The sequence below is a fragment of the Squalius cephalus genome, assembly GCF_949319135.1.
Source record: "Squalius cephalus genome assembly, chromosome: 11".
Classification (NCBI taxonomy): domain Eukaryota; kingdom Metazoa; phylum Chordata; class Actinopteri; order Cypriniformes; family Leuciscidae; genus Squalius; species Squalius cephalus.
In genome coordinates this window covers 17,746,651-17,773,931 of record NC_137132.1, presented here as the reverse complement: position 1 = coordinate 17,773,931, position 27,281 = coordinate 17,746,651, and the positions used below count along the sequence as shown (strand labels likewise).

General features: G+C 39.2%; 1 protein-coding gene across 1 annotated transcript; it reads left to right on the top strand.

Moving 5' to 3' along the window:
* The first annotated feature begins 278 nt into the window (after positions 1-278).
* On the top strand, positions 279-27,248 carry LOC307167130 (uncharacterized protein). Its single transcript, XM_079886071.1, has 5 exons — positions 279-310; positions 450-607; positions 4,884-5,073; positions 22,050-22,133; positions 26,977-27,248. The coding sequence occupies exons 2-4, from the start codon at positions 512-514 to the stop codon at positions 22,064-22,066; spliced, it is 303 nt and encodes a 100-aa protein (XP_079742197.1). The 5' UTR covers positions 279-310; positions 450-511; the 3' UTR covers positions 22,067-22,133; positions 26,977-27,248.
* The last annotated feature ends 33 nt before the right edge of the window (positions 27,249-27,281 follow it).

Here is a 27,281-nt window from a genome sequence, read left to right as displayed (position 1 = left end):
ATATACGATTCGTCAAACAAGGGCTGTGATATTTCACATGCTTTTATTTACTCATCTGCGTGTGCATTAAAGCATGGTTGTGAAATATTTCTATTGCCGTTTCCTGTTGTAACAAAAGTCCAAAAATGCACAGGAAATAATATATTGGCCAACAGATTTATGGAGAGAAATAGCCCTGACTAAAACAATTACGCCAAACACGACCCTGTAAATAATTATTATGTCTGTGTTTTTGGCATTACACCAGGTCAGCTGGTTTCATTGCAGGATCTCATAAACGCAGCTGGAAATCAAACACAGGTTATCACAGGTAACGTTGCAAATGTGCACACGAGCCAGCATAGAAATGCTGGACTCATATGGAGATGGTTATCGGCCATAACTTCCTGATTCTCTGCCGTAATCTTATTGGACATTTGTTGAAATGCATTTTCTCTATCTAATAACAGATGAAGGTGATAGGAGGTTCTGAGGAGGACTGTTTCTTCTGTGGTGGAGGCTGTGAAGGGTGATGACTATGACGGTGTCTTCTCGGACCTCCTCTCAGTTCAACTCCCTTGTGACCGGCAGCACGGCACTCCCAGTGCTCTCACTATTAAGTCATGAGGTTAGGTCATGTCCCCACACACCAGCTGGTTATTATTCTGCTTTTACTCACTCTGGGGGGAATTCACTAAGAATGAACTGCACCCATCGATAGTGGCGTTTGTTTGCCCAAAATGCACTGTTTTAGCTCACGTTTTGCATTAAAAAATAAATAAATAACGCAAATGAACGGTGCAAACAATAAAGCAAAATTCTGTTTACCATCTGCTTTCCATTGAAATAGCACTTTTGCAAAAGAAGGCTTAACAGGCCTCCAGTAGTTTACATAAAAATACACGTTTTTGCAAAAAAAAGAATGACAATTACTTTAATTTAAATTAGTGAAATTACAATTAATCAATATTAAGTACTGGTAATACATTGAAATATCAGTAATTCATAATACAATATTTTTTATATATTCAAATAATAACACATTATTGCTATTTATCATTATCATTTTATTATTTTTACTTAATTATTTAATTGAATAAGACACAAAAGTGGCACATCTTTGTCTCCTTACGCTCTTTCAATTACAATTTTCAGATTTAGTATTCTTTATTGCCATGACAAAAACTTAAAATAAAAAACAGTATTGCAAATAAGTAGGCAATATTAACAAGTCAATTAAAATTCTTATTATTATTATCATTATTATTATTTACAAATATGCAAATATTCCATTTTATTGATTTTAATAATAATAATAGTGAATATTACTGAGTGAAATAACAGTTTGGAGTACACTAAGAAAGCTGTAACAAATTTACACAAAAAAAGGAATAAATGAAAAGAGCTAATATTAATTGAACTAGCGATTAAGAAAGATAAACTAAAGATGAAGAATCAGTCCAGTGATTGTAGATCATCAAAATATGGTCAAATTGAGCTTAAATTTAGTGATGAAGGAACAAACTTAAGTCATACTACTCACATACCATATGACTATACTCTTTCTCTGGATGAAAAAAAATGATTCGTTGAATTTAATAAAAAAAAATTATGGTAACAATTGATTTTAGCTACATTTAAACAAATGCATTAAGTTGAACTAAAATTGATTAAGTTCAACTTAATGCATTTGTTTAAATGTAGCTAAAATCAATTGTGTGCAACCACTTACCATAAAAAAATGGATTAAATTCAACAAATCATTTTTTTCAGCGGCCTGCTGACATAGAGTTATTATACCACTTAGTTTTCCTACTGTATGGCCTTCAGCGCATGTATATCTGTGTTTGTTGGTGTTTGTCTTTTGTGTTTGTGTACGTACGTGCATGTTTATGCGTGTGTAGGGCGATGTGGGGTTCAGGTCACAGACAGCCTCCTGCAGTACTGGTCTGGCTTCAGTGTGGTTACAGGTGCTTCACATTACTGCTCGTAAAACTCAGTGAGAGGGAAAAATTACTGCCACTATTTGTTTGGGAGGGAAAGAGTGAGCAGGGATCTGGGGAGTTCTCTGTATATGGATGGGGTATTGACATTTTAATTCACAATCTCTCTCTCTCTCTCTCTCTCTCTCTCTCTCTCTCTCTCTCTCTCTCTCTCTCTCTCTCTCTCTCTCTCTCTCTCTCTGTCTGTTGAATGCTTTAGCCATGCATTCCAGAGCAGTGCCCATACTGTTTTTGAATCAGAATAAGGTATCGCTTCGAAAGGGAAGAATGTAACTGTTTTTAGTGTGTTTGTGTCGGTCTGTTTTTTTATGCCCGCTGGACCCGTGCCATTCTTCTTCAGAGTAAAGGTCACAAGGTCTGCGGGTCGTGGAGAGGTGAGAGCGGAGAGAGGAAGCAGGCTTAATCTGAAAGAGACTGGCAGTTTCCTGTCTGGAGAGCATGGCACAGAGAGCCCTCTGTCCCGTCTGACGGCCCCATACTCTCCCTGCCTGCGCTCCCAGCGTAATTCAATAAGAACCTGACATCTTCCTCTGACCTCCATGAGTCAAACTCCAACTGCACCCACCAGCACAATAACACTGACTCGCACCTTCTCATCAGGCCTGCTTGCAACAGAACCACTGATGCCTGATCAAATCTGCATGGCTGTGGAGGAACACTAAGATGAGCTAAAGATGTTTAAGGTCTCAGTCTTTACATCACAGACATTCGTGTCGGTAAGAAACACTAGGGCCACTTATTAAGTACAAGTACTTCACTGTCTTATTATAGTTTAACATTTTTAATTTGAATATTTTTTTCTATTTTTCTATAGTATTTTGGTAACACTTTTACAGTAAGGTTTCATTAGTTAACATTAGTTTAGTTAACATGAACTAAGAATGAACAATACTTCTACAGCATTTATTAATCTTAGTTAGTTAACTTCAACATTTACTAATACGTTAATACAATTGAATGTTGTATTTGTTAACATTAGTTAATGCACTGTGAACAAACATTCACAAACAATGAACAGCTGGATTTTTATTAACTAACATTAACAAAGATTAATAAACACTGTAACAAATGTATTGCTCATGGTTAGTTCATGTTAGTTAATGCATTAACTAATGTTAATAAATGAGACCTTATTGTAAAGTGTCACTTAAGTTTTAGTGCTGCCAAAATTAATCCAGTAATTCGTGTAATTGAAAAATGTTTGATAGCATTAAATACTATGGCATTTTAATGCAGGTGTTTTGTAAAAGTTTTATAATATACCATAATTTAAAAACTAAAATGAAATTGTGGCCATTTTTATTTTATCTTAGTTTTTAAGTGATGTTTTTGTTTTGTTTTCAATTTAGTTATTTTTACTCTAGTTTCCACTGTGTCATTGTTAGTTTATCATTTCAGTTCATTTGTCTTTTATTTTAGTTTTAGAATTTTAGGGATACCAGAGTTAATTCACTAATTCATGTTATTTAAAAATGTTTGTTGCCGTTAAAATATATTAATGAACATATTTAAATGTATAATATATATACAGTATATATAATCAGTCCCATCTTTGTCTCATTTCTGCCTGTATCATCTCTGCCAGCCTTAACTCTGTCTTGGTCTCTTTCTCAGTCCCATGTATCTCAAAACTCATCTCTATTTCAGCCCTAGTGCCAGTCTCATCTGTTTTAAAAAAAAAAATCTCAGCTGTAAATAGAATCTTTGTTCTCCAGACTACACTGCACTGGTTTCCTTGTGTTTATTTCAAAGCTCTGGTCTTAAGGAATATATAACCACAGTCAACACCGGCACAGGGCAGCTGATAACACATCTCTCTCTTTTCCCCCGATCCGCACAGCTGCTTTAAAGCTTTGGTGGAGTGGCACACGGGTCTGGCTCTTTGCAGATAATTGGGATCCTGGGTAACATTATGAGATCAGAGTGGTTACATTTGCCTCACATAAAACAGAAGAAACACGACGGTCAGCCAGCTATTGTTTAGTTTGACCCGTGTTGATAATCAGTGTGGTAATCCACTGGCAGAATACAGGGAAGCTGGCAGAACCGTATGATAGAAGGCCAGAGGCTGCGCAAACACACAAACTTAGTCATCTCTGGCTTCTCCTGTCTCATTAGCAGTGCTTTCTGGAGGACCAGGGCTCTTTGGTTGTTTACAGGGTTTATACAGAGGGCAGTTACGCATTAAATGCATAAATCAAACATACAAAGGCAAAAAGGTATTACAAGGTAGATGATTTGAGCTTCAGAACCTAGCTATAATAGGACCCCAAGGCATATTTTTCAAAATCGATCTTATTTAAAAAATTGTTTGAACAAATAATTACATAAGTAAAACAAATGTGTGACCCTGGATAACAAAACCAGTCTTAAGTCGGACGGGTATATTTGTGGCAATAGCCAACAATACATTGTATGGGTCAAAATTATTGATTTTTCTTTTATGCCAAAAATCATTAGGATATTATGTAAAGATTATGTTCCATGAAGATATTTTGTAAAGTTCCTACCATAAATATATAAAATATTTATTTTTGTGAGTGAATGCAGCACAATCGCGAACATAAATGGACAACTTTAAAGGAGATTTTCTCAATGTTTCGATTTTTTTTGCACCCTCAGATTCCAGATTTTCAAATAGTTGTATCTCGGCCAAATATTGTCCTATCCTAACAAACCATACATCAATGGAAAGCTTATGTATTCAGCTTCCAGATGATGTATAAATGTCAATTTCACAAAATTGACCCATGTGGCTGGTTTTGTGGTCCAGGGTCAAATATATAAAATATAAAAAAGTTTACTCTGAGTTACTCAATCATAATTTGCTTTATATAAAAATTATAGATGTCTATATTTGTCCTTATTGATACTTAAGTGGGCATGTGTTTGTGTGTGTAGATGTCTCCAGGTTCCCTGTGCCTTCTGCAGGTTGCTGGTGAACTGAGTTGGTTTCATCCAGGCCTGTGTGGACAGGAGGAGCCGCTGCTGGCCTTCAGGACTGGAAAGTATGCGCTCTGTGGCCACAGTCCCACCTCTCAGCCTGGGAACGGAAGCAGGGAGTCGCAAGGGAAAACAAGCAGACAATCAGGTAGAGGAGAGAGAGAAAAATAGAGAGACAAATAGTTGTCATATTCTGTTTATAGTACTTTTATTTTATTGTTTTATTTATTTCCTATACCTGTTTCACAACCACAGCTACACCTGTAAAACCTGGTTGACTTCCACTCTTAAAGTGATGGAGGAAGAGAATTTTATAGACAGGAAGTCAGGAAGAGAAATACACAATTATATATTGGAAGTCGTTGTGCTTCATCAACATAAATTGACATTCGTAATCGGTTTTGCTTCTGACATATTTCAAAGTGAAACTGGGTATTCAACTAGAAAAAAAAAATTAAAATTGGAATCTATTTTATGCAAGAGGAATTGATTGGGCGATGAAAAGTTGCAAAGTTCTGCATTGATTTTTAGTTTTTTGATCCTTCAAAAATCATTCTGATATGCTGATTTATTATTATCAACGTTGAAAACAGTTGTGCTGCTTATTATCTTTGATCAATAGAAAGTTAAAAAAATATATATTTTGTAAAATTATAAATGTCACTTTTGATCAATTTAATGCATCCTTGCTGAATAAAACTAATAATCTTTTTTTTTTAATCATATGACCTCAAACATTAAGTTTTGAGGGTATAGGGAAATTTAATTTAGGATTAAGTTATTATTTAAGATTAATCATTGTATATGCTTTATTAATCATTCATTTATAATTGTATGTGCTTTATTTATTTTAATGAGATTTATTAAAACAATAGAAGTCTGTGGTATGTTTCGTATGTGTGTGTGATGTGTTGATGTGGAGTGGTTAATGAAACCCAATCCTGCATCAGCATGTGTTTGTACAGCGTGTGTGTGTGTGTGAGAAAGTGTCGCTGAGCGTGTGTTTGGGTAAGGACAGTGGCCAGCAGGGGACAGGGTGGGTTCAGGGCAGGGGAAGAGCGAGGAGACAGAGATCAGGGTATTCATTTTCCACGAGGGGTGTCCTTCTTCCCTGCACATACAGTGTGTGTAGGTGGGGGGCACAGACCCCATACCCTTCTCCTTTGCACTTTCTTTCCTTCATTCCCTTTTGAATACACACACACACACACATACATGGACAAACACACCCCTTTTCTCCTCAGCGCTCTCTCTCCTCCCACCTCTCTCATTCTTTCAGCAGGAGAATGAATGGTTTTTAGAGTGAATTATGTGTGGCTAAGAGATGATGGTGAATGAATGGAGTTGTGGGAGTGTGAGAGTTGAGCGAGGAGCTGGAAATCATATCGGAGTTTAACATCAGATCAGGGGACAGCTGTTTCTAATGAGTCTCTCCTAGTTATTTTGTCACGGTCTGCTGAACAATTATGAGGTGAGGAAGGCGGGACAGGAACAGGAGTGTGGGCAATGATTTGTACTTTCTCTGGTTGCAGGTTTATGAGAGTAATTTGTTTATAAATAAACAAGTTGACAGTGAGGTAAGATACAGGAGGGTGTTTGTTCTTTTTCCACTCTCGGGCCCAGTTTCATTTCTTCCTCAGTTCCATCTCTATCTCTGCCCCATTTCTGTTGGACTCTCATCTCTGTCTTATTTCTGTCTCAGTGCCAGTCCAGTGCCATTTATGTCGGTGAGTCACTCCTTGATGCCAGTTTCATCTTGACTCATTTCTGCTTCAGGACATGTCTCATGCCTGTCAAAGTGTTACTTTCATTTCAGTCTCAATGCTAGCACCATCATCTCATTGTTAGTATCGTTTCTGCCTTATAGTGCCAGTTTCGTTTCACACAATCTCAATGCCGTGGAGCACCATCTTTATCTCAGTGCTAGTCTTGTTTTAGTCCTCAGTATTGGTCTCATTTTGTCTCAGTGGAGAAAGATAATTGTATAGACCAAAGTCAGGAAGAGAAATACACATTTATATATGTACTGGAATAAGCCTCATTTTTGTCTCAGTGCCAGCCCATTCTCTATCTCAGTCCAAAACTCATCTTTGTCTAAACTTCTAATTTCAATCTCTTCTTTGTCTCACTCTTCCCCTCATAGTCTTGTCTCAGTCCCAGCGGTGAGGAGTTCACAGTCACTCAGCTCTAATGAGCAAAGCAAACATGCCACTTCTGATCAAACTCAGAGAGAGACAGGCTCAAATTCTCTCGTCATGTTCTATGCTAGAACTGAGGGAGCATTTGAAAGCCATTAAAATGAGCCTCATAACGTGTGGCCGAGACAGTATGTACAATAAGGACAAACACTGCAGCGACTGTGTCCACAAGCCCAACACAGATGTTTGGTCAGGCTGCCATTGACAGAATGGCCTGAACATCAGAGAAATGCCCAGATTGATGACATCTGATTATTCTGATGGGTAGGGTTAAAGTTAGGGGATAGAATATAGTTTGTACAGTATACAAATCATGATGTGTATGGAAAGTGTATGGAAGCCCAATTGCCCCCCTTTCAAATCACAAATTGGATTTAAATTAAATTGACTTGAAATTTAAACTGGAAGCACAAGAAAAGAAATGTACTGATTAAATAAAAAAATAAAAAGAATAACAGTCACACAACAGGGAATTTTCATTTGTCCAACAATGTGTCAGAACTGATCACTGCTTAGGTGTTCTGTTTTCATCATCTAAATCATGGTGTTTTGGCTCCGTTTTGAATGTAAATTAAAGCACTCTGGGAAATCAACACTCTTGTTCTATATGGTCCTTAAAATTCATTTTAATATTACATTCCTTTTAATTAATTTCTAACATGAAATTTAATTAACATATATGAATGTTTATATTTCTATTTGATTACGTTCCTTTTTAATTTCAATTCAGTGCTATTTCATTAATTAATGTTATGTTGTGTTTCTGGAAATACAATGTTCTCATGGGCATTTCATACAAAAAAATAATGTTATTGTTAATTATTGTTTATTTAACTATTCATTGTATACACCTATTCGACAACCTAAATTCAAATTACAATTGTGCATCCTGTTTTTTACTTTACTACTCAATTCAGGAATTGTAATCCAATCAACTTGGCATTCTTGATAAAATTTTGAATGAAGCAAAGGGTGTGTGTGTGTGTGTGTGTGTGTGTGTGTGTGTGTGTGTGTGTGTGTGTGTGTGTGTGTGTGTGTGTGTGTGTGTGTGTGTGTGTGTGTGTACGTGCTTCTGCAACAGTCGCTGGTCTCAGAGGAATTGAACTGATTGAAGAATGGAAGAAAGACAGAGAGAGAGAGAGAGAGAGAAGGGGGGGGGGGACATGACATCCCCAGCTGTCCTGTGACATCACTGCACTGGGGACAGGAAGTGCAGGAGTTATTGGGCAGGCCGGGAAAACATGGGGTGACATCAGAACTCTGTCTGGGTCTCATAGCTATCCATCTGGATAAACCAGAGTGAGACCCCCTCTATTATTGTCTCTCACTCTCCACTCAGTCTGTTTTTTCTCTTCTTATGTAATTAGAGATATAATGCTCTCCATGCCATGTGTTTCCTCATCTCATCTCCTGTCAGATTACTCACAGCTCATTCTTTCAGTCTGCCCGCCTCAGGGGCTCTCTCACACACACACACACCGCTATCTGCCCACCGTCCACCCACACTGCCCACACACACATACTATGGCCTTCACACTGCCTGTCATGCATTATGTACAGCACGCATAGGAAAACAGCCGCTCATTTACTCAGACGTGTGACCTCATTCTAAATCAGACACATGTTTGCAGCACTGACCACACATAGAGACAGATAAGTACACACACGTTTACACTCTATATTTCCCATAGCATTAGCACATTTGCACGTCCAGTCTGTCATTGATAGAGAAATGCATGCCAGAGCTGTTCAAGATGCAGGGAGTTGTCGGCTGATGCTGAACTGAAGACTTTTGGATGAAGATGTTTGTTGATGTTAGACAGTACGACAAGGACAAAAAAGCTACATCAGTTACTAAGTCAGTTCCACCACGAGGCCCTAAAGTCAACATGAAACAGATTTCACAACCCTTTTACTTATGTAATGTCATATATTCAATGAGGAAAATATACGGTCAAACTAGATTTTATTAGTCGGAATTGACTTGCATTATGAAAAGTGGTCTCTATAATTAAGAGGTCTAAAAGAGACTGAGACAGAGTAAGTTTTTACATTACATACAAGGTATTAAAAAAAAATTTCTTCTGAATAACAGTGGCAGACCAGGAACAAATTAAATTTGGTCAATTTGTATTTCATATTGACTTTACAAACATTTCTATCAGAAAGACTAGGGAGGCAAAACAGCGTAACAAATCATACATTTATGCCAACAGCCAAGCAAGCATTTATAAAGTTCTTTGGCCTAATCCGTATAGCTCGCAATCCGAGGGTAACGGATTCTGCATTTCCTGCCTGAAGATGAAGGCAGGGGCGCATCCTACCCCCTGGGAGGTATGGACAGGGACCATCCTGGTGGTGGTGGGGAGGATGGAGGTAATTGATGCATCTGTGAACTCAGACGTGTGTAAGTACCGATCTTTAATACTGCAAGTATTAGAACACGATTGGTTAGATGTGAAGGTAATAAGTGACGTAACAATTGAGTCTTCCTGGCAGAACTTACGCTAAAGCTTTCATATCAGTTTAGAGGGTAATCCAGTGATTCAATTATTGCAAATAAATAGTTTTTGGGCTGCACAATATATCTGTACTACATCAGTTTTCAACTAATATTAGAGTTTATTTTATTTTATTGTTTTATTAAAGGTATTGGCCAATATTAGATATGCATCTAACACTCATTAGGTTTATCTTTAAAAACATATACACATGACTTGTGTAATCTTCAACAAATCTTAAAATAAATATTAATTTCCATACTAAATTGTAGCATTTATTACTTTTTTGTGTTTTATTTTTCTTTTATTTAGACAAAAGTATTATATTCTTATACATTATTATTAATATATAATAATGTATATTATATACATAATATAATATGAAATATTTCATAAAATTAAAGGTATAGCGGAGGATTTTCCCGAATTTTAGAAAAGAACCGCCCTCTCCACTTTTTGAAAAAATGCACATGCGCAACACTCTACCTGCTCCCGAGAGGGAACGCCTATTAAACGTGTGCACGAGAGAGCATGCACGAGCTAATCATAGCTTACATAAACTTTTACTAGCAGTGATTTTAAATGGATTTCTCCAAATAGCATGCCAAACTTTACCTGTCAAGTAGAAACTTCGCGACTGAGGCATCAGTGGGAAGCCCAACCTGTGTTTTGAGCGCACGCCATCGTGTGAATCGTGTGCACGAGCACGTACGACGGCCTTACGTAAACATATCACCAGAATGATTGACACTTAGGAGGACCAATAGTCTTGATGATCCACCCGGAAAAAGAAAATCCTCCGCTATACCTTTAAATAATAGATATATTAGTGTAATCTAGTCTAATCTTCATGTACTTTCTGTTAAAATGGCAAATGGCCATAAACTGAAATAAGGTATGAGTGACAAGAAACTGATAAACCAGTTAAATGCAGCCTATAAGATTACACTGACTCTCTTCAATCTCACCTGATTAGTCCCTTCAGACTTCGACTGCTTATATACACTTCTGTGTTTCTGTCATTACAATAATTACAGTCTGTGGCTGTACAGTTGTGTGTGGCAGAGCAGTGGTCATCCAGTGTAAAAACATCAATTCTGAGCTGACACAACATCCTTTATTAACGTGTGTGTGTGTGTGTGTGTGTGTGTGTGTGTGTGTGTGTGTGTGTGTGTGTGTGTGGTGGCTGGAGATTTCCACATGGCCTATCTGAATGTGAAACACATGTTGATGTGTGGGTGGGAGAGTGAGGAGAATATGTGAGGGTATCCATGTCTCAGTGTGTGAGAACACCCCTCTCTACCATCTGCAGGAATAGTTAATAACGTGTGTGTGTGTGTGCGTGTGTGTGTGTGTGTGAGAGAGAGAGGGTGTGAGTGTGTGTCACAGACCTTTTCTCCATCTACATCTTTTCCATCTTCTCACATACTTTGATCCCCATCCGGCTATTCTCGATGCAAATGATGTTAGGCACCTCATCTATGGGGGTTGACATCATATATGGCCCATAATGCAAAGGATTTTGTGGGTTTGACCCTGAATCTTTTGTTCTGAAAGATATGGATCATGTGCATGAAAGTGTCTGTTATACCTGAGTGTGTGTTGTCATTTGTTTCGGTTTGTTGTGGGACGGACAGTGGGAATGTGCGATATGCATGTGTAGGGTGAATGTGAAGTGTGTGTGTGTGCAGTGTGTGACTGTTGCGTGGGCTTATGGTGTCTGGCAGAGAGTGGTGGTGCTGCAGATGGCAGGAGGTAAGGAGAGGTGTGTGGTTGCATTAATACGGCCTGCAGTTCTCGTTAGCACTAATCAAGGGCTTCCTGTACTGAAAGAAGCCTGGGTTCACCTTCCCAAGCCCTGCGAACAGCACACTCTCTGCCTCTCCTTTATACACAAACACGCACACACCCACTCTCGCTCTCCCCGGGTTACACAGAAACATATGCTATGTTCAGAATAACATGCTAGCGTACTAGTCTTACTATTCATGCAGTGTAGTGTATACTGAGCATGCAGAAAATCTGTTTGCAGTGAATTACCAACTATATTTGCCAAGATTTGCAATGTAAAACAGCTCACATTAAAATTGAATAATATATCACACAATGCATTGCACATAAAATGAAAAAAAATTATAGATATTAAAAATCTATTGGAAAAAATAAATGTTGGTATGTTTTGGCTTACCTCAAGGGCATCCAAGATGTAGGTGTCTTTTTTTCCGCAGTAGTTTCAATTTTGATATTTTAGGTCAAACCGTTCTTGTCTGACAGTCATATCATGCAGGTCTATGGTCACCCCCTCAAAGAGCATGCACAGAGTCCAAATTAAAACAATTCCCCATCGTCCAAATTAAACAATTCCCCATCGTAAGTACACATTGATGGCCTAAGACACGAAACGAGCGGTTTGTGTGAGAAAACGAACAGTATTTATATCGTTTTTACCTCTTATAACACAGCCACGTCCAAGTGATCTGAGGGCGCGGGCGCTTCCTGCTGTGTGACGTGTACGCAGACTGGTGCATAGATATATATACACTAGATGTCACATTAAAGACATTCGTTCCAATGAACTGCCGTAGACAAGGCGACATCTAGTGTGTATATCTATGCACCAGTCTGCGCACACGTCACACACCAGGATGCGCTCGCGCCCTCAGATCACTTGGACGTGGCTGTGTATAAGAGGTAAAAACGATATAAATACTGTTCGTTTTCTCACACAAACCGCTCGTTTCGTGTCTTAGGCCATCAATGTGTACTTACGATGGGGAATTGTTTAATTTGGACTCTGTGCATGCTCTTTGAGGGGGTGACCATAGACCTGCATGATATGACTGTCAGACAAGAACGGTTTGACCTAAAAATATCAAAATTGAAACTACTGCGGAAAAAAAGACACCTACATCTTGGATGCCCTTGAGGTAAGCTAAAACATACCAAAATTTAATTTCAAAGTGAACTATCCCTTTAAGTCACTGATAAGAGAATACGGGCTTGACTCCGGGTCCCATTGCATATTCATACAGACAGTAATCGAGACGCTAACGTAAGTTGCTGTGGGAATGGGACATTTCAAGGCTCACATCTGTAAGTAAATAAACACAAAAACTGACTGTGAACGCAGGCTATATCTGATTAATCTCGGGATGCATTTGGTTGAGTTAATTAACCCGCTAGCAAAGTAATTTAATTCAGAATAAATGAAAAAAAAAAAAAACATTTTCATAAGTTAAGTATACTTCAGTTGTGACGCAAACGCTTAGCGTATGCATACAGTCGAACACATAGCCTTTCAAAATATATTGATAGCATGCGCAAACACAGGCGGTCGCACTAGAAAGATTCATCCTTGTCCAGTTTCTGTGCCATTTTTCTCCAGAAGTTCTAAGAGATAAAAATGTCATACATACAGAACAGTTCTTCAGAGTACGTACAGCAGTACGCGCGTACTGTGCTGATGGTCAAATTTACGTATGGTGTAGCCTAGCGTACACATAACCATAACCAAAGTATAGTGCGTATGCAGTATACGTGAGCAATAAGGTACGAGAGGCTGTGCTGTATCTAGTATGCCATTCCAAACCTTTTTCTGACTGCCTCACTTCCCTCTCTGACTTCCTGGGCCTGTTCGACAGTGCGGTGACCTCACTGTGCAGGATTCTCGCACTCTGTCTCTGTGTTCCACAAAATGAGTTGGAAAATGCAAAATTGTGAGAGAAATCTTTTCCATATTCATGCAAGCTCCCCACCCGCTCCAAGTCTGCTGGCCAAGACGAGGTCTGATCAGGTTGTCCCTGCGTGAACTACAGCAGAGGGTCGTGACCTTTAGTCAGAATGGAGAAAGTGGACCACAGAGCGCTAATTGAAACAAAAGACCTCTTTACGGTCATCCTGGCACAACAGGGAGGTGCAACTTATAGCCAGTGCGGTGCACACATCCTGCACTTTCCCACACAATGACTTGGACTCGCTTATAACTGTGACGTCAAGGCAACCATCTATATCAAAATAATAGTTCCAAAGTAAAGAAGAGGGCATGCATCATTAATGTAGCACACATATAGACGGAAGGGTGATAAAGCAGACCTCTTAGGATGTAAAACAATGACCGTGAGACTAGTATGTTATTCCAACCTACTCCACGTTCGTATTTTTCTTCCCCACGCTGTCGGTCTATCTCTTCCTCTGCTGAGCTCTAAAGAAGCGCTCGAGTTAAATATATGCTTTTAAGATGTGGAAATTAGGGTTGTGCGCCAGTCAGAACTGATTAATAATGCCTTTTAAATTCTAATTGAATTCCTGAATTTGAATTGGGGTAGCAAACATCATGGCAAATTGTAATTTCAAATCAGGGTTTTACTTATTTTTATGTTTATTAGTTTATTTGAAGAAGAAATTCTTAATTATTTGAGAACACTAAACATTTTATTTTGAGGAACTACATTTAAAATCAATTGAAATAAAAAATAAAAAAATTATATAGGTCTAGTTTATAGGTCAGACAGACAGACAGATAGATTCGATAGATATAGATAGATAGATGTTCAGTTACAATTTTCCTTGTAAAATAAACATTACTTATAGTGTGTGGAGTGCCGAAATGTGAACCAGATAGATAGATAGATAGATAGATAGGACATTGGACAAAGATGAAACTTTCTATGACATTATATTCATCATTGCCCTGACCGAACCTTCTCCAGCTTTGCTTGCTTCTCACTCACTCTCTCACTCGCTTTTTTTCTCCTTGCCTAACTTCCTTTCTGCCCTCTTTAATGCACTTTAATAGTGTGTGGGGAGACACTTTGATAAATAGACTGAGAAAGACATAAGAGATTTTGGTTTAACTTTTTTTTTTACTCACACTTTTGGCTGTACACTGCGTGTGTGTATGTGTGAAATCCTTTATTTTTTGTAAGCTATCCCCTTTTTTTACAGTGCCCTGGGCTTTGCAATGGATAGCTTTCCCCCACCCTCCTGCTCCAATCGGCCACCCCCACCCCCAGCGCTGAAACCGGGCCAGCCCCAGCTGCCTGTCCAGATGTGGGAGAGAAGGAGAGGCAAGGTCCAACAGGGGATGAGGGCCTGAAACAGAAAAGGGGCTCCACAGAGAATGGAGCATAAAAGAAAATCAAGACATTCAGAGAGAGAGGAAGATGGAGAGATGTCAAGGGGATGTCTGAATTTGTTCCAAGGGTCTTTAAGTGAAATTCGCACATGGAATGGAAAGGTGTCACTGTGGCTTCCAATTCATCTCTGGACGGTTCCAAATTAGAGGATCAATGACACCAGATTGTACCTTCTCTGAATAGTCATTGCAATCAAGTCTGATCTCATGATCTCAGTGGACTGGAACATGTCCTATCCCAGAGAATGCAGACTTGGCATAGTCGTATCCATACAGTTGTTCCTGCTTGCCTGTGCAGGTCCTTCCAGGCCGGTCCTGATTTATGAACACCCCCTGAGCTCTCTCTCCATCCTGGAGGGGCTCTCTGATTAGAGATGGAGAAGAGAGGGCGAGTGCAAACACTCACGCATCCACTCGCGCACCCCAGCATTTGGTTCTAATTACACACGGGGCGACTCCAGGGCCGGGTGTCATCTAGAACACGGAGCTAGATTTACACTTGACATGTTTTATTCACACAGGTTGGTCCTGGCCTGGTAATTGCAACATATTATCTGGGCCGATTCATCAAAGGGAACAGCCTGCTACAGTAAACTCTTAAATGAACGACTCATATGGGTCGCAGACGTGAAAAGTGGAGGGTTTTATTAGCACAAAAAAAGACTGAACCAACAAGTCCAGTCCAAATGCTTTGGTAAAAGAGGTGTTTGTGAAATGTTTATGCCTTTTTGGAGGAATACTTGGAAGTGGCCTCTGTTATTGCAGAACATGTTTGCGATTTGATCAGCCATAGTTTGGTGGCAGGATATTAAGTCATATTTTAGTTGTCTAAAAGCCTAAATGTGGCACATAAGATGAGGGTATCTCCTTTGTTATGGTTGTTAGCCAAAGGCTACCCCTTGCTGCTTTAACAGGAGTGTTAATATGTGAAGCTAGTAAACACGCCAGTGGATTCAGAGACTTAAACATGCTGCCCTGCACATTATGCACTGAAGGCCTAATGCACAGAATTGTGAAACTGGGAAGAGATACAGTAAGTTTGTTTACGTTAGGGTTGCTAGATAGATAGATAGACAGACAGACAGACAGACAGACTGACTATGAAGTACTCTAAAGCTATTTTATGAGGGTGAAAGTTAGAGTTCTCCATGCACTTTGTGTTTAAATAAACCCCCTCTTACAGTCTAATCCTGTTGTAATGAGCTTGATTGCATTATATATTGTCCGCCACTTACGGCATTTTGCCCAAACCCCCCACAAAGCATGACATCAGAGTACAAGCCAAGGCCGGAAATGCGACAGGTCCCGCCACACGCAACATGCGAGATGCACCCTTCGACACGTACAATGCACACCATGCCGCCGGGAAACACAGGGACACAGCACCACAGGCTTGATGGACAAACCAGACCGCCGCACACACATAGACACACATGTACATTCTTTCAAGAGGAAAATGGTAACAGTCAGTCCTGTGCAGTAAAATAGAATGGTGCACCTTCATTGTTCTGGCCTCTGGACTCTGGCCTCGCTTCCTGACACCTTCCGTTTGGGCTCGCACACAGATGGCCATGGATGTGCAGGAGCAAGTGCGCCCACTCTGCCTGTTCAGACCCAAATAGAGAGGCATAGACAATCGTATGTAGCCAAGGAGTGGTAAAGGACTTCTTGTTGACCTGGTGTGTGGGTGGATGGTTGATGCTATTTGTGTAATACTGCCCCTAGCCTCGGATCAGATGAGTCCCATGTTATCCCATGCAGGGAGCTGTCTATATCAGGGAAACTCATGGAGACATTTAATGCGTGTGTTTTTATGTAAGTTTGTGAGGAGTCGCGGGGGTGTCACTGTCTGACAGGATGCTTGGGTCAACTGTCTACGTGTGAGTGCAGCCGGGCCTGGGCCAGCAGGTCAGGGTTGGGCAGCCCACAGGAAACGGCCAAGACATTCTGGCCCAGTGCTGGAGGACTTAACCCTTGCACTGCCAGCCTGGTCGGGCTCTCACTGTTGCCGGAACTGAGACTCCCGAATACAACTCTTTCCAACTGAACTTACAGTGCGTATGCTACATTTTGTTACTGACATATGCTCTGTTAAAGGGATAGTTCAACCAAAAATAGAAATTCTGTCATCATTTACCCACCCTCATGCTGTTCCAAATCGTTAAAATGTTTTTTTGAAAGAAGTCTCTTATGCAAAGCTGCAAATAGTATGTGAAATATTTACATTGTGTTATTTTAGTATCATTAGTCGTATAATGTTAATATTTTGAATTCGATTTTTTTTTTCACTGTAATTTTAGCTGCAGTCCGTAACTTTTGTTGTGTTCAAAATGTAAAAATTTTATATTATAAGCAAGTACATCATGAATCCATTTTCCATACCATGTTTTTATCTTATCCTGAGTCAGTACGGTACACCTATAATGAGTGTTTATATTCGGACTCTATTTTAGACTGGTACGGGTAGTACCACAGTGGAGTAGTCCAGTGCCTGCATGACTCGTCATCGATATAAACAGAGAGAAGTATCTCCGGTTACAATGTTCTTCCACAAAACAGTTCTGTTTATTTACCGCTAGAGCGGCAAAAGTTACAGACTGCAGCTTTAAAGTTTTAGTAAGTTTGTTTTTGAAATTTTTATTCGTTTTTTTAATATGTGTAAATGGTATTAATTTTGATTTATATGAATTACTTATTTTAGTAGCCTACTTAAACTAAACGAAAATTAGCCTTGGCAACCTGCTGAAATAGCCTAATGTTATTTATGTTTTTTATATATTTTATTTTATTTCAGTTAATATTTATTTTAAGCAACGGTTGGGTTTAGTTTTAGGTAATGATAATAACCCTGATTACATTTTAAAGTAACTGTTTTGAATGTATTTTAAAATGTAATGACAAAATTCAAAGCTGAATTGTCAGCATCATTACTCCAGTCTTCAGTGTCACATGATCCTTCAGAAATCATTCTAAGGCTTCCGGGTTTGGAGTGACATGAGGGTGAGTAATTGATGACAGTTCTTTCATTTCAGGGTGAACTAACTGTGGAAACGGTGATAATTTTCAGGATTCTTTGATATATAGAAAGTTCAAAAGTTCAGCATTTATTTGAAATAGAGATCTTTTGTAACATTATAAATGTCTTAACTGTCTTTTTTTTCCCCTTTCTGAATAAAAGTATTTAAACAAAAAACCTACTGCCCCCAAACTTTTGAACAGTAGTGTATTATGCAATATCATATTATATCATTCATTTATCCATAATCACAGGAAGAAACACAAGTCCTCATAAGAATGTTTGGTATTTGCTTTCTAATTTTAGTCTCTTCTAGTGCTCCTCCTCGCCCTGGGTGTGACAGTCCAGCCTTTCAGACTGGAAACAATGTGAAGCAACACCTTCATCATGTAACGCAGCACCCCTGTGTTCCCTGCCATAATGGCTCCTTCTCCCCGTTCCTCGACCGATGGCCTCTCTAGAGTGCAGTAAGGAAGGGGGACTTCAGCGCTCCTCTGGCCACGAGGACACTGCGCACTGGAATAAGTGGACAGGAAGTGACTCTCAGAGTGAAGGAATTCTCAGACGGCGGGGGTCCATGAGGAAAGGTTGACGTTTTTGGAAAGCAAATGATGTTGTGATGTGCCATCAACAGCCTGCAGGAAGTGGTGGTCTGTACAGGGCCATGTTTATGTTGTTCAGTGTAATGGATTTATATAAATATGTCATTGATGAACCACTCACATCAAGCCCCATAAAAAACGTTATATATAAACTCACCGGCCACTTTATTAGGTACATCTTGCTAGTACCGGGTTGGACCCCCTTTTACCTTCAGAATTGCCTTAATACTTCGTGGCATAGATTCAACAAGGTGCTGGAAACATTCCTCAGAGATTTTGGTCCATATTGACATGATAGCATCACGCAGTTGCTGCAGATTTGTCGGCTACCACATCTCAACGGTGCTTTATTGGACTAAGATCTGGTGACTGTGGTGGCCATTTGAGTTTAGTGAACTCAATATCATGTTCAAGAAACCAGTTTAAGATGATTTGTGCTTTGTGACGTGACGTGTTTTCTTGCTGGAAGTAGCCATCAGACGATGGTACACTGTGGTCATAAAGGGATAAACATGGTCAGCAATGCCACTCATGTAGTCTGTGGCATTTAAACAATGCTCAATTGGGACTAAGAGGCCTAAAGTGTGCAAAGAAAATATCCCTCACACCATTACACCACCAGCAGCAGCCTGAACTGCTGATACAAGGCAGGATGGATCCATTCTTTCATGTTGTTTATGACAAATTCTAACCCTACCATCTGAATGTTGCAGCAGAAATCGAAACTCATCAGACCCGGCAAAAATTTTTTCCAATCTTCTATTGTTTTTAATTTGGTGAGCCAGTGTGAATTGTAGCCTTATGTTCCTGTTCTTAGGTTACAGGAGTGGCACCGGTGTGTCTTCTGCTGCTGTATCTCATCTGCTTCAAGGTTCAACATGTTATGTGTTCAGAGATGCTCTTCTGCATACCTCGGTTCAAGAGTGGTCATTTAAGTTACTCTTGCTTTACTATCAGCTCGAACCAATCTGGCCATTCTCCTCTGACCTCTGGCATCAACAAGGCATTTTCACCCACAGAACTGCCACTCACTGGATATTTTCTTTTTTCCGGATCATTCTCTGTAAACCCTAGAGATGGTTCATGTTGAAAATCCCAGTAGATCGGTAGTTTCTGAAATACTCAAGTACGTCTCGCACCAACAACCACGCCACGTTCAAAGTCACTTAAATCAGCTTTCTTCCCCATTCTGATGCTCAGTTTGAACTTCAGCAGATCGTCTTGAACATGTATACATGCCTAAATACATTTTTATATTGGTGCCATTTGATTGGCTGATTAGATGTTTGCGTTAACGAGCAGTTGAACAGGTGTTCCTAATAAAGTGGCCGGTGAGTGAATATATATATATATATATATCTTCACATTCCTAAAATAATTAAAATAATAAAACATATGTATATGTTACATTATACATTATATTTAATAAAGTATATATATATATATATATATATATATATATATATATATATATATATATATATATATATTACACATTAAATATAAGTTAGATTTTTATAAATAGGTCATGGATGAGTCACTCACACCGAGCTCCCTCGGTATTTCAGGACAGACGTCTGTTTACTTCCTGGTGCCAAACGGAGGGCATCTCTGCTCAAGAGCCCCCTAGATAGCGGGCTAAACTTAAGCAGGGCCCATCCTGTTTTGGGATTCTGCTGTAACCTTGAGCGTTTTGACTTTCCTGCATCTCGCTCGAAAACAGTCAGCTGTTATCATTCCCGCGTCATGTTTGTACCCCACACAACGATGTTAGCCGGTCGCTCTGATACTTTACACCGCATCTGTTTGCTTCTGAGGGAGACGCTCTTGACCGTTATAATTTGTGCGTTAATGTCCATCTCACCGATGGCTGCGTTCCAACTCTCAGCTTAGCCAATAGGGCTTTCTTGGTTTCACATCCCTCTTCAGCCAAACACAAACACACACGTCCGGCCAGCCTGACCCAAGCTATCTCTCCGCCTGCGAGTGCCAGACGCACACACATACACACATGCCCTGGACCCTCCTGCTCTTCCCACGTTCCTCCTCTCCCTCTCTCCTCTGTTCTTCTCTCTTCTCTGCTTGCATTTCCTTCTCTCCTTTCCTCTGCCTCAGCACCCTTGTACATCTCATTGTCTCTGGTCTCTTCATCTTTCTCCACTTCCTGTGTCTTGCACCCCGTGCCCTCTCACGCCCCCTCTTTCAACCTCCCCCTCTTTCTCCACATCTCTCTCTCTCTTCGCGACGTGACTTTTAGCACAGACATTGGGGCTGTTGCCAATAATCTGGGGCAGAGAGGCGAGAGATGAGCGCACACACACACACACGGACACATGTAGATGTAATAGGGCACACACTAATGTACTGTCTCTTCCCTAAACACTGGTTAGGTATTTCACATCAACTAACAAGAGTACTAGGATTTAGTCTTAAAGAAATATTCTAGATTAGACTCCACCAAGTCTTTGGCCTAATGTTGATTGCTACTGAAAGTTATGGTAACCATTACACTCAGTGAAAACAAGTGTTATGGTTATGCATTTGAAACAACCATGGCCATTGTAAGTATTATTGTAGACATGTTTTACAAACTGAGGGATGAGTCATCTTTATTTTCTATGGTAATTGACAACAGACTACAGATTTACCCTTTGAAAATCCATTTATATTCATATTCTGTATACTTTTTGTATACTGTAACATACCCTTTTTAATGTGTTTGTAAATAATACATTTATAATATATTTTATTCAAATGTATACTGTATGAATATAGTTAGCATAATATATACATATATATATATATATATATATATATATATAATAAATAAACAAATATCCATTTTATCCATTCATATTTTCATCCTTACCGGGTGAAGAATCGTGCCTCACACTCTCATGCATTCTATCCATCTCTCAGCCATTCTCTGACACACAGACACTTAATGTCAATGGGCCATGCGCTCAGATTTAATGAGAGAGAGAGATAGGGACATTAAGTTATGTCACTTAACAGGCTTCTGAAGCGCTGAATCTAGAATTACTTTGTTGTGATGTTTTTCCTGAGTTGCATGGATCAAAAGACAGACATGTGATCTTGGGAACAGAGAAGTGAGAGAGAACATTTGTGAGAATGAAAGAGAAAGAAGGGATCAAGCCATAGCTGGCAAAGTCATTCACACAGAAGAATGCATGAGATTACAGCGTCTCTTTTGGGTTCAAGAGAAAAAGTGAATGTGTATCGATCCCAGTGTATTAGTGTAACAGATCTGATTTCTTTTTAAAAGTTATTTGAATTAAATGATAGCCTAAATAAAAATATTTTTACTCCTACAGGTAAGGTAGTCGATAGCTGAAGTACATAGTATGGAATTTATAACCTATGAGTCTTTTTTGGAGAAATGTCTAGATATCATTGACTAAATCCCAGGTCATCATATCATTAGATACTTTATGTATACCTTTATACTAATTATAGACCTCTAAGTATGAACCTATTCCTGCAAATATAATATAAACATAAAGAGTATGTCCACAATAATGTACAAATGGGCAGATAAGTTGTGTATACCAAAATGTATGAAGAAATTACAGAAAAGTCATTTCCATGCTATACAAAACCTCACTATAGGTTCACAGCTCTACCTGATCTCATATCTCTGCTTTTCTTCCAGATATCTTCATGGCCTGAGAGAACCAATGTCACCTTCAGCTCAACCTTGCCAACCTGCCAGTCAACAACACAATTTTATGTAGTTGTGAGTAAAATAATGAACACATATACATACATGCATGAGGGCATTTTAACTATTTTCATTAGGTTTGGGTTCAAATTTGCAATTTTTATTTCTCAGTGTTTAATACATATATTCTAGACCCGTGACTCATGGTGCTCATGCAGAAAACACGTGTTCAATTTTGGCCTTGTGTCCCATTCCCCCTTCTTTTTCCCTATTTAATATCTCGTCCTTTCTTTACTGTCCTTATCATCAACGATTAGCAAAAGAAAGAAAGACTAGTTCAGGTCTTCCCTGTAGTGTCTGTGCAGTCATCCTCTGTGTTAATATGCTGAGGATGAACCCACAGTGGAACTCAGTCATCTGTGTTTACCATTCACCAAAACACAGGGCAGTTAGTATTACTAATGTGAGTGCTAATCTTCATTTCCACCACACACATCTCTCCTCCACTCCCTGTCCTCCTTTTTTGATACATATTCCCAGAGACACATGCTCTTGAAGTCTGTGATCATTTTACCCACGGTTGTGCTGACACTACACCACATCATCCTGAATACATTCAACACGTCTCAGAATTACTAATATAATAGAAATTTACAGCAAAAACATGCTGTTGTTGAACATTGCACTCCTCCATGAGATTTCAGCGCCGCACCCGTCTTTGTCAGATCTTGGTGAGATAGCATAAATCTCATGATCTCATACATGGAGGTCAATATATCATACACATGTGATTTTTCAACTTTTCAATCCCCTGGGATGCTTAAAAAATAAATTATCACAGATTTAAACTTATTTATTAGACTTTTTAATATTTTTTTCTTCTTGCACGAGTTTTTTGAAATGTTAAATTTGGAGTGTTGCACTTTTTCCCAAGAACTTTAAACTTAAAAAGAAAAATAATAATTAAAAAAAAAATATATATATATATATATATAGGCTATATATATATAGGCCTATATATATATATATATAATCTTTTAACAATCAGTAGATTTTTTTATTAAAAAAAACAATCACTTTCAGTTTATTTTCATACATTCAAAGTTAATTGCCTGCAAAGCTAACTTGTTGGGTTAGTAAGTATAAATTAATTAATTAATTAATTAAATACATACACATTATACCAAAATTTATCTGAAAGTTCATCATGGTCATGAACAGATCTTCCGGACATGACACTTGAAAACGTGCTTTCTTCTTCTTAACACCCATGTATGATTACCAAAAAAGTCATCATTCTACCTTATTCTGTGCCCTTGTAATGTGGCGAACGGATGTGCATCTGTTTGTTAAAAGTGTGTTACTAAAGATGTAACACCCAAGTCGAGAGCTTTCACACATCTCTTTGTAGATACACCAACACCCTTCCAGCACAGATACAGGCAGTGAAAGTGATAGTGGAGCTGATAGCCCATCAGTAACTCCATACGCTCTGAGATCACTGAGCTTCACTGACTGTCTGAGCCCCGTTTGGACACAAACTCACCTGATCTAACAGTACCAAAGGCTATCTTCAGCCCAGTATACCTATACATTCTTTATATCGCTTATATTCTTTATGGTTAAGATGTAAATTATCGTACATTCTGAAACACACTCACTCACTCTGTTCAGTAGTGCATTGGTAGTCACCTCTGGGCATGAGCAGTATGGCAGAGGAGATCTGAAGGTGGTCTCATAATGGTGTGTTTGTGTGTGCGTGTGTGCGTGTGTGTGTGTGTGTGTGTGTGTGTGTGTGTGTGTGTGTGTGTGTGTGTGTGTGTGTGCGCGTGCGTGTGTGTGTGTGTGTGTGTGTGTGTGTGTTTGTGTGTGTGTGTGTGCTCTGTACTCCGAAGCAGGGGCTCCCCTGTGTTTACTGGCCTCAGGCCTCTTAGTACTCCACAGTCTGGACTTGTACAATCTACATTGAGCTTAGACCTCAGGCGCTTCATCATAATTCTCTTTTTCACCATCTCAGTGCTACAGCATTACCTATTCACTATTCTCTCTCTTCTGCAGTCTCTTTTTGAAACTTTAATTCTGTGTAAAAACAAATACAGGTAAATATGTTTGCATATCAGCGTGAAGGTGTTTTCGTAAGTTTTCGTGTGAGTGTTAAAAAACGCTGATCTCTCTCACTTGTTTTGACACAACTCCTCTGGTAATGTCACAGGATGGGTGGTTCTGTTTGGGTAGGTACCCACAGATGTGTGTCAATCATAAGACAGGAAGTGGCACTGAAAGTTTACACCCTCACACATTCACACACACACACACACACACATACACACACCCTTTACTCTAATAAAAAACATAGATTGCACACATGTTGCTGTGTGTGGCACATATGTATTTAGCCTACTGCAGCTGCAAACCTGTTATGCTTATTTAGATCCTAGACTTTTTATTTGGGTAGTTTATGCATTTATGTTGATCAACATCAAGATTTCAGGTTCAAATCTACATATGAATGTCTAGCCTAACGGGAAAGTGTTTGAGTCTGTATTTGTAAGTTATAAACATTGTATAATCACCTTTTTACCTTCTTTAGTTAAAAATGGTCCTATGTTTTTTAGGTTCAAATATTCAATGTAGTCTCCCAATTGACATTAGGCCATAAAAGTTGCAAGCATATGCCGTTTTGTTGTACATGCCTGCTAAAGATGCTATGATTAGGCCCTACTTAAGAAAGCCAACGGCTTTTATGCAGTCAACAACATAAGGGGCCGTTAATACAGAATGCATTTTTGCATGCCTTTTGTTTTTTTATTCCATACCCTGCATCTCGCGTTTTTAAAAGCAAAAGCGCATTCTGTGTGGAAAAGCTCATCTATAGAATAATCGGTGCTGTTTACTCAAATGTCAAATGAAATATGAAAAAAGCACACATTTACAAATAAATAAGTCAAAACACCTCAACTTAAATGCCATTTTCTTCATTAATTTTGTTAGTTTTGTTAGCTTTTACCTGCTATTATTGCCTCAGATGTAGAATTACGAACGATATTGTTCATCACGGCAACTGTGCGGTCTGAGAGTTTTTTCTGAGAGTGTAGTTCGGTTCTCTTGGTCTTTCCGGGCCAAATAAATAAATAAAATAAAATTAGGCCTGGTCCGCTTAGCATAGGCATTTTAACACGGAACCTAAAGATACAGAACCTAAAGGCATAGAGATTCTCAACCTGATTGATCGGCCTTTATGACATTCGCGACAGACCTTACCGAACATCCAAAACAACTGTGTGCTATTTGGGCTATGCACTTGTAGTAGCCTATGTGCGTAGCCTTCGGTATTTTGACCAGCTGAGAACTCGTGAAGAGGATATAAAATGTGTAAAGGAGTCAAAACAGCGGCAGGAATCCCTCCGTCACACTCAAACGAAGATCTTCTGCTGCGATTCTGATGACTGTCTCGAACTGTGATGGGCAACATCGTGACTATGACAAGAAAAAACAGCAATGCTCAAGCATTCTGTCCTTTTTATGGTCGCATTTTGTCTTGTTTTTGTTACATGTCTTTGGTCTGTGTTGCGTTCATATTGTATGACTGATATTGATGATATTATATTGTATATGGAAGCGGACCGAGACCCATCTTTTCAGCGGTCTCTGTCCGCTTGTTTGTTGCGCACCAGGGTTCAGATGGCAGCGTTCACACTTATTCAAATGAACCGCACTAACAGAGCAATCGCACCAGGGTTCGTTTCAAAAAACCAAACATGCCAAGTGTGAACACACCCTTAAAGGGATAGTTCACCCTAAAATGTCATCATTAGGTCATCATTAAGGGAGTAGGTAGCGGTCTCGGTCTGTTTGAAGTGTGAACACACCCTTAATGATGACCTAATGATGACCCTTGATGATGACCCTTGATGATGATGTGTTCACACTTCAGACAGACCGAGATCGCTACCTACTGTACTTTATATTACCTCTCATTCTCATCCTCGATCCCTCGGTCTTCCTCATCATGACAGCTTGGCTAAGAGAACATCTGCGGTAGAAAGCACTTCTTATTCATTACAATCAGAGAGTTGCCTTTTTTTTTTTTCGAACATGGAGAGCTGAATTTTCCACCTCATGGGGGGGAAATAGTGAGAAAAGGATTGGGCAGAGAGAATTTTTGAAGCTGAAAATGATACGTCTACAGATCAAGATTTTTCTCGTTTTACATTTGTATATTAATGTGTGTGCTGGATGGACCAATGAGAGTGAGGTTAAATGCCATATTTCACCTTCAAATTTCACTTTTTTTCCATTTTAATTCAGAGCAAGTAAGGGCAGAGTGCATACACATATATAATGCATAACAAGAAACACTTTAAGTCTACTTTGAAAGTCAGGCAATGCAGGGTCAGATTCAATTCTCTGCTTTTCAAAGTCTCAAAGTTTAATCTTTAATGGATCGTGGTTACAAAAAAATAAAAAGCAAATATCATATAAAAATAAAATCATAACAAAATGATTTCAAATATAAGAGATCAGGTAATATTAATTTTGAGCTCCTGAGGCTGATGGTCAACATTTTCTGAAGGAGAGTTTTAGAGCGTGTTTGTGCGATGTACACACCCTGTCTCTGTCTGCCAGCATCTTTCAGCTGTTTTGTGAAGCATGCTGTGTTGGCAGAGTTTATTCAGCCCAGGTTCTTGCTGTGTGAGATGTGATTCCATCAGCACAATACGCCCCTGTGCCCTTTACCCTCATCCGCCACACAAGACCCTGGACATTTCCTCCAATGGAATAAGAGAGAAAACAAAGAATGCAGATGTGTTTTTAATTGAAAATATAAATGATGTTTGTTTTCTTCCAAAATGGACAGTTTTAGATGAAACCATTGTTGATGAATGTAGAGCTCATCTATGATTCTCTTTGTTTGCAGGCATGTGAATCTGCCGTTAGGGTTTGTTTACTGTGTGTTGGTGCACTGCTATGTTCAGACTTTGTATGTTGATGTAACCATGCCAGAACTCTGCGCCCTATGACATTATCTGACATGGGCATGGGGCACCACTCATTACACGACACCAGATACTTCAGACCTCTGGCATTTGAGCTGCGATGACACCCAGCGGCAGGAGGCAAGGGCATTATGCCAAAGAATCCAGCATGGGCACTCGGATGCGGAGTGGCACCATAAGCATTTTATCAGAGCCACACACTCTCATCACTCCTTGTTAAAAATGA

Excerpts from the sequence above, each read along its gene's own strand:
- LOC307167130 (XM_079886071.1), top strand. The coding sequence starts at position 512 with ATGACTATGACGGTGTCTTCTCGGACCTCCTCTCAGTTCAACTCCCTT. Across the intron at positions 608-4,883 it reads TCTCACTATTAAGTCATGAG|ATGTCTCCAGGTTCCCTGTG; the intron begins GTTAGGTCATGT and ends TTGTGTGTGTAG.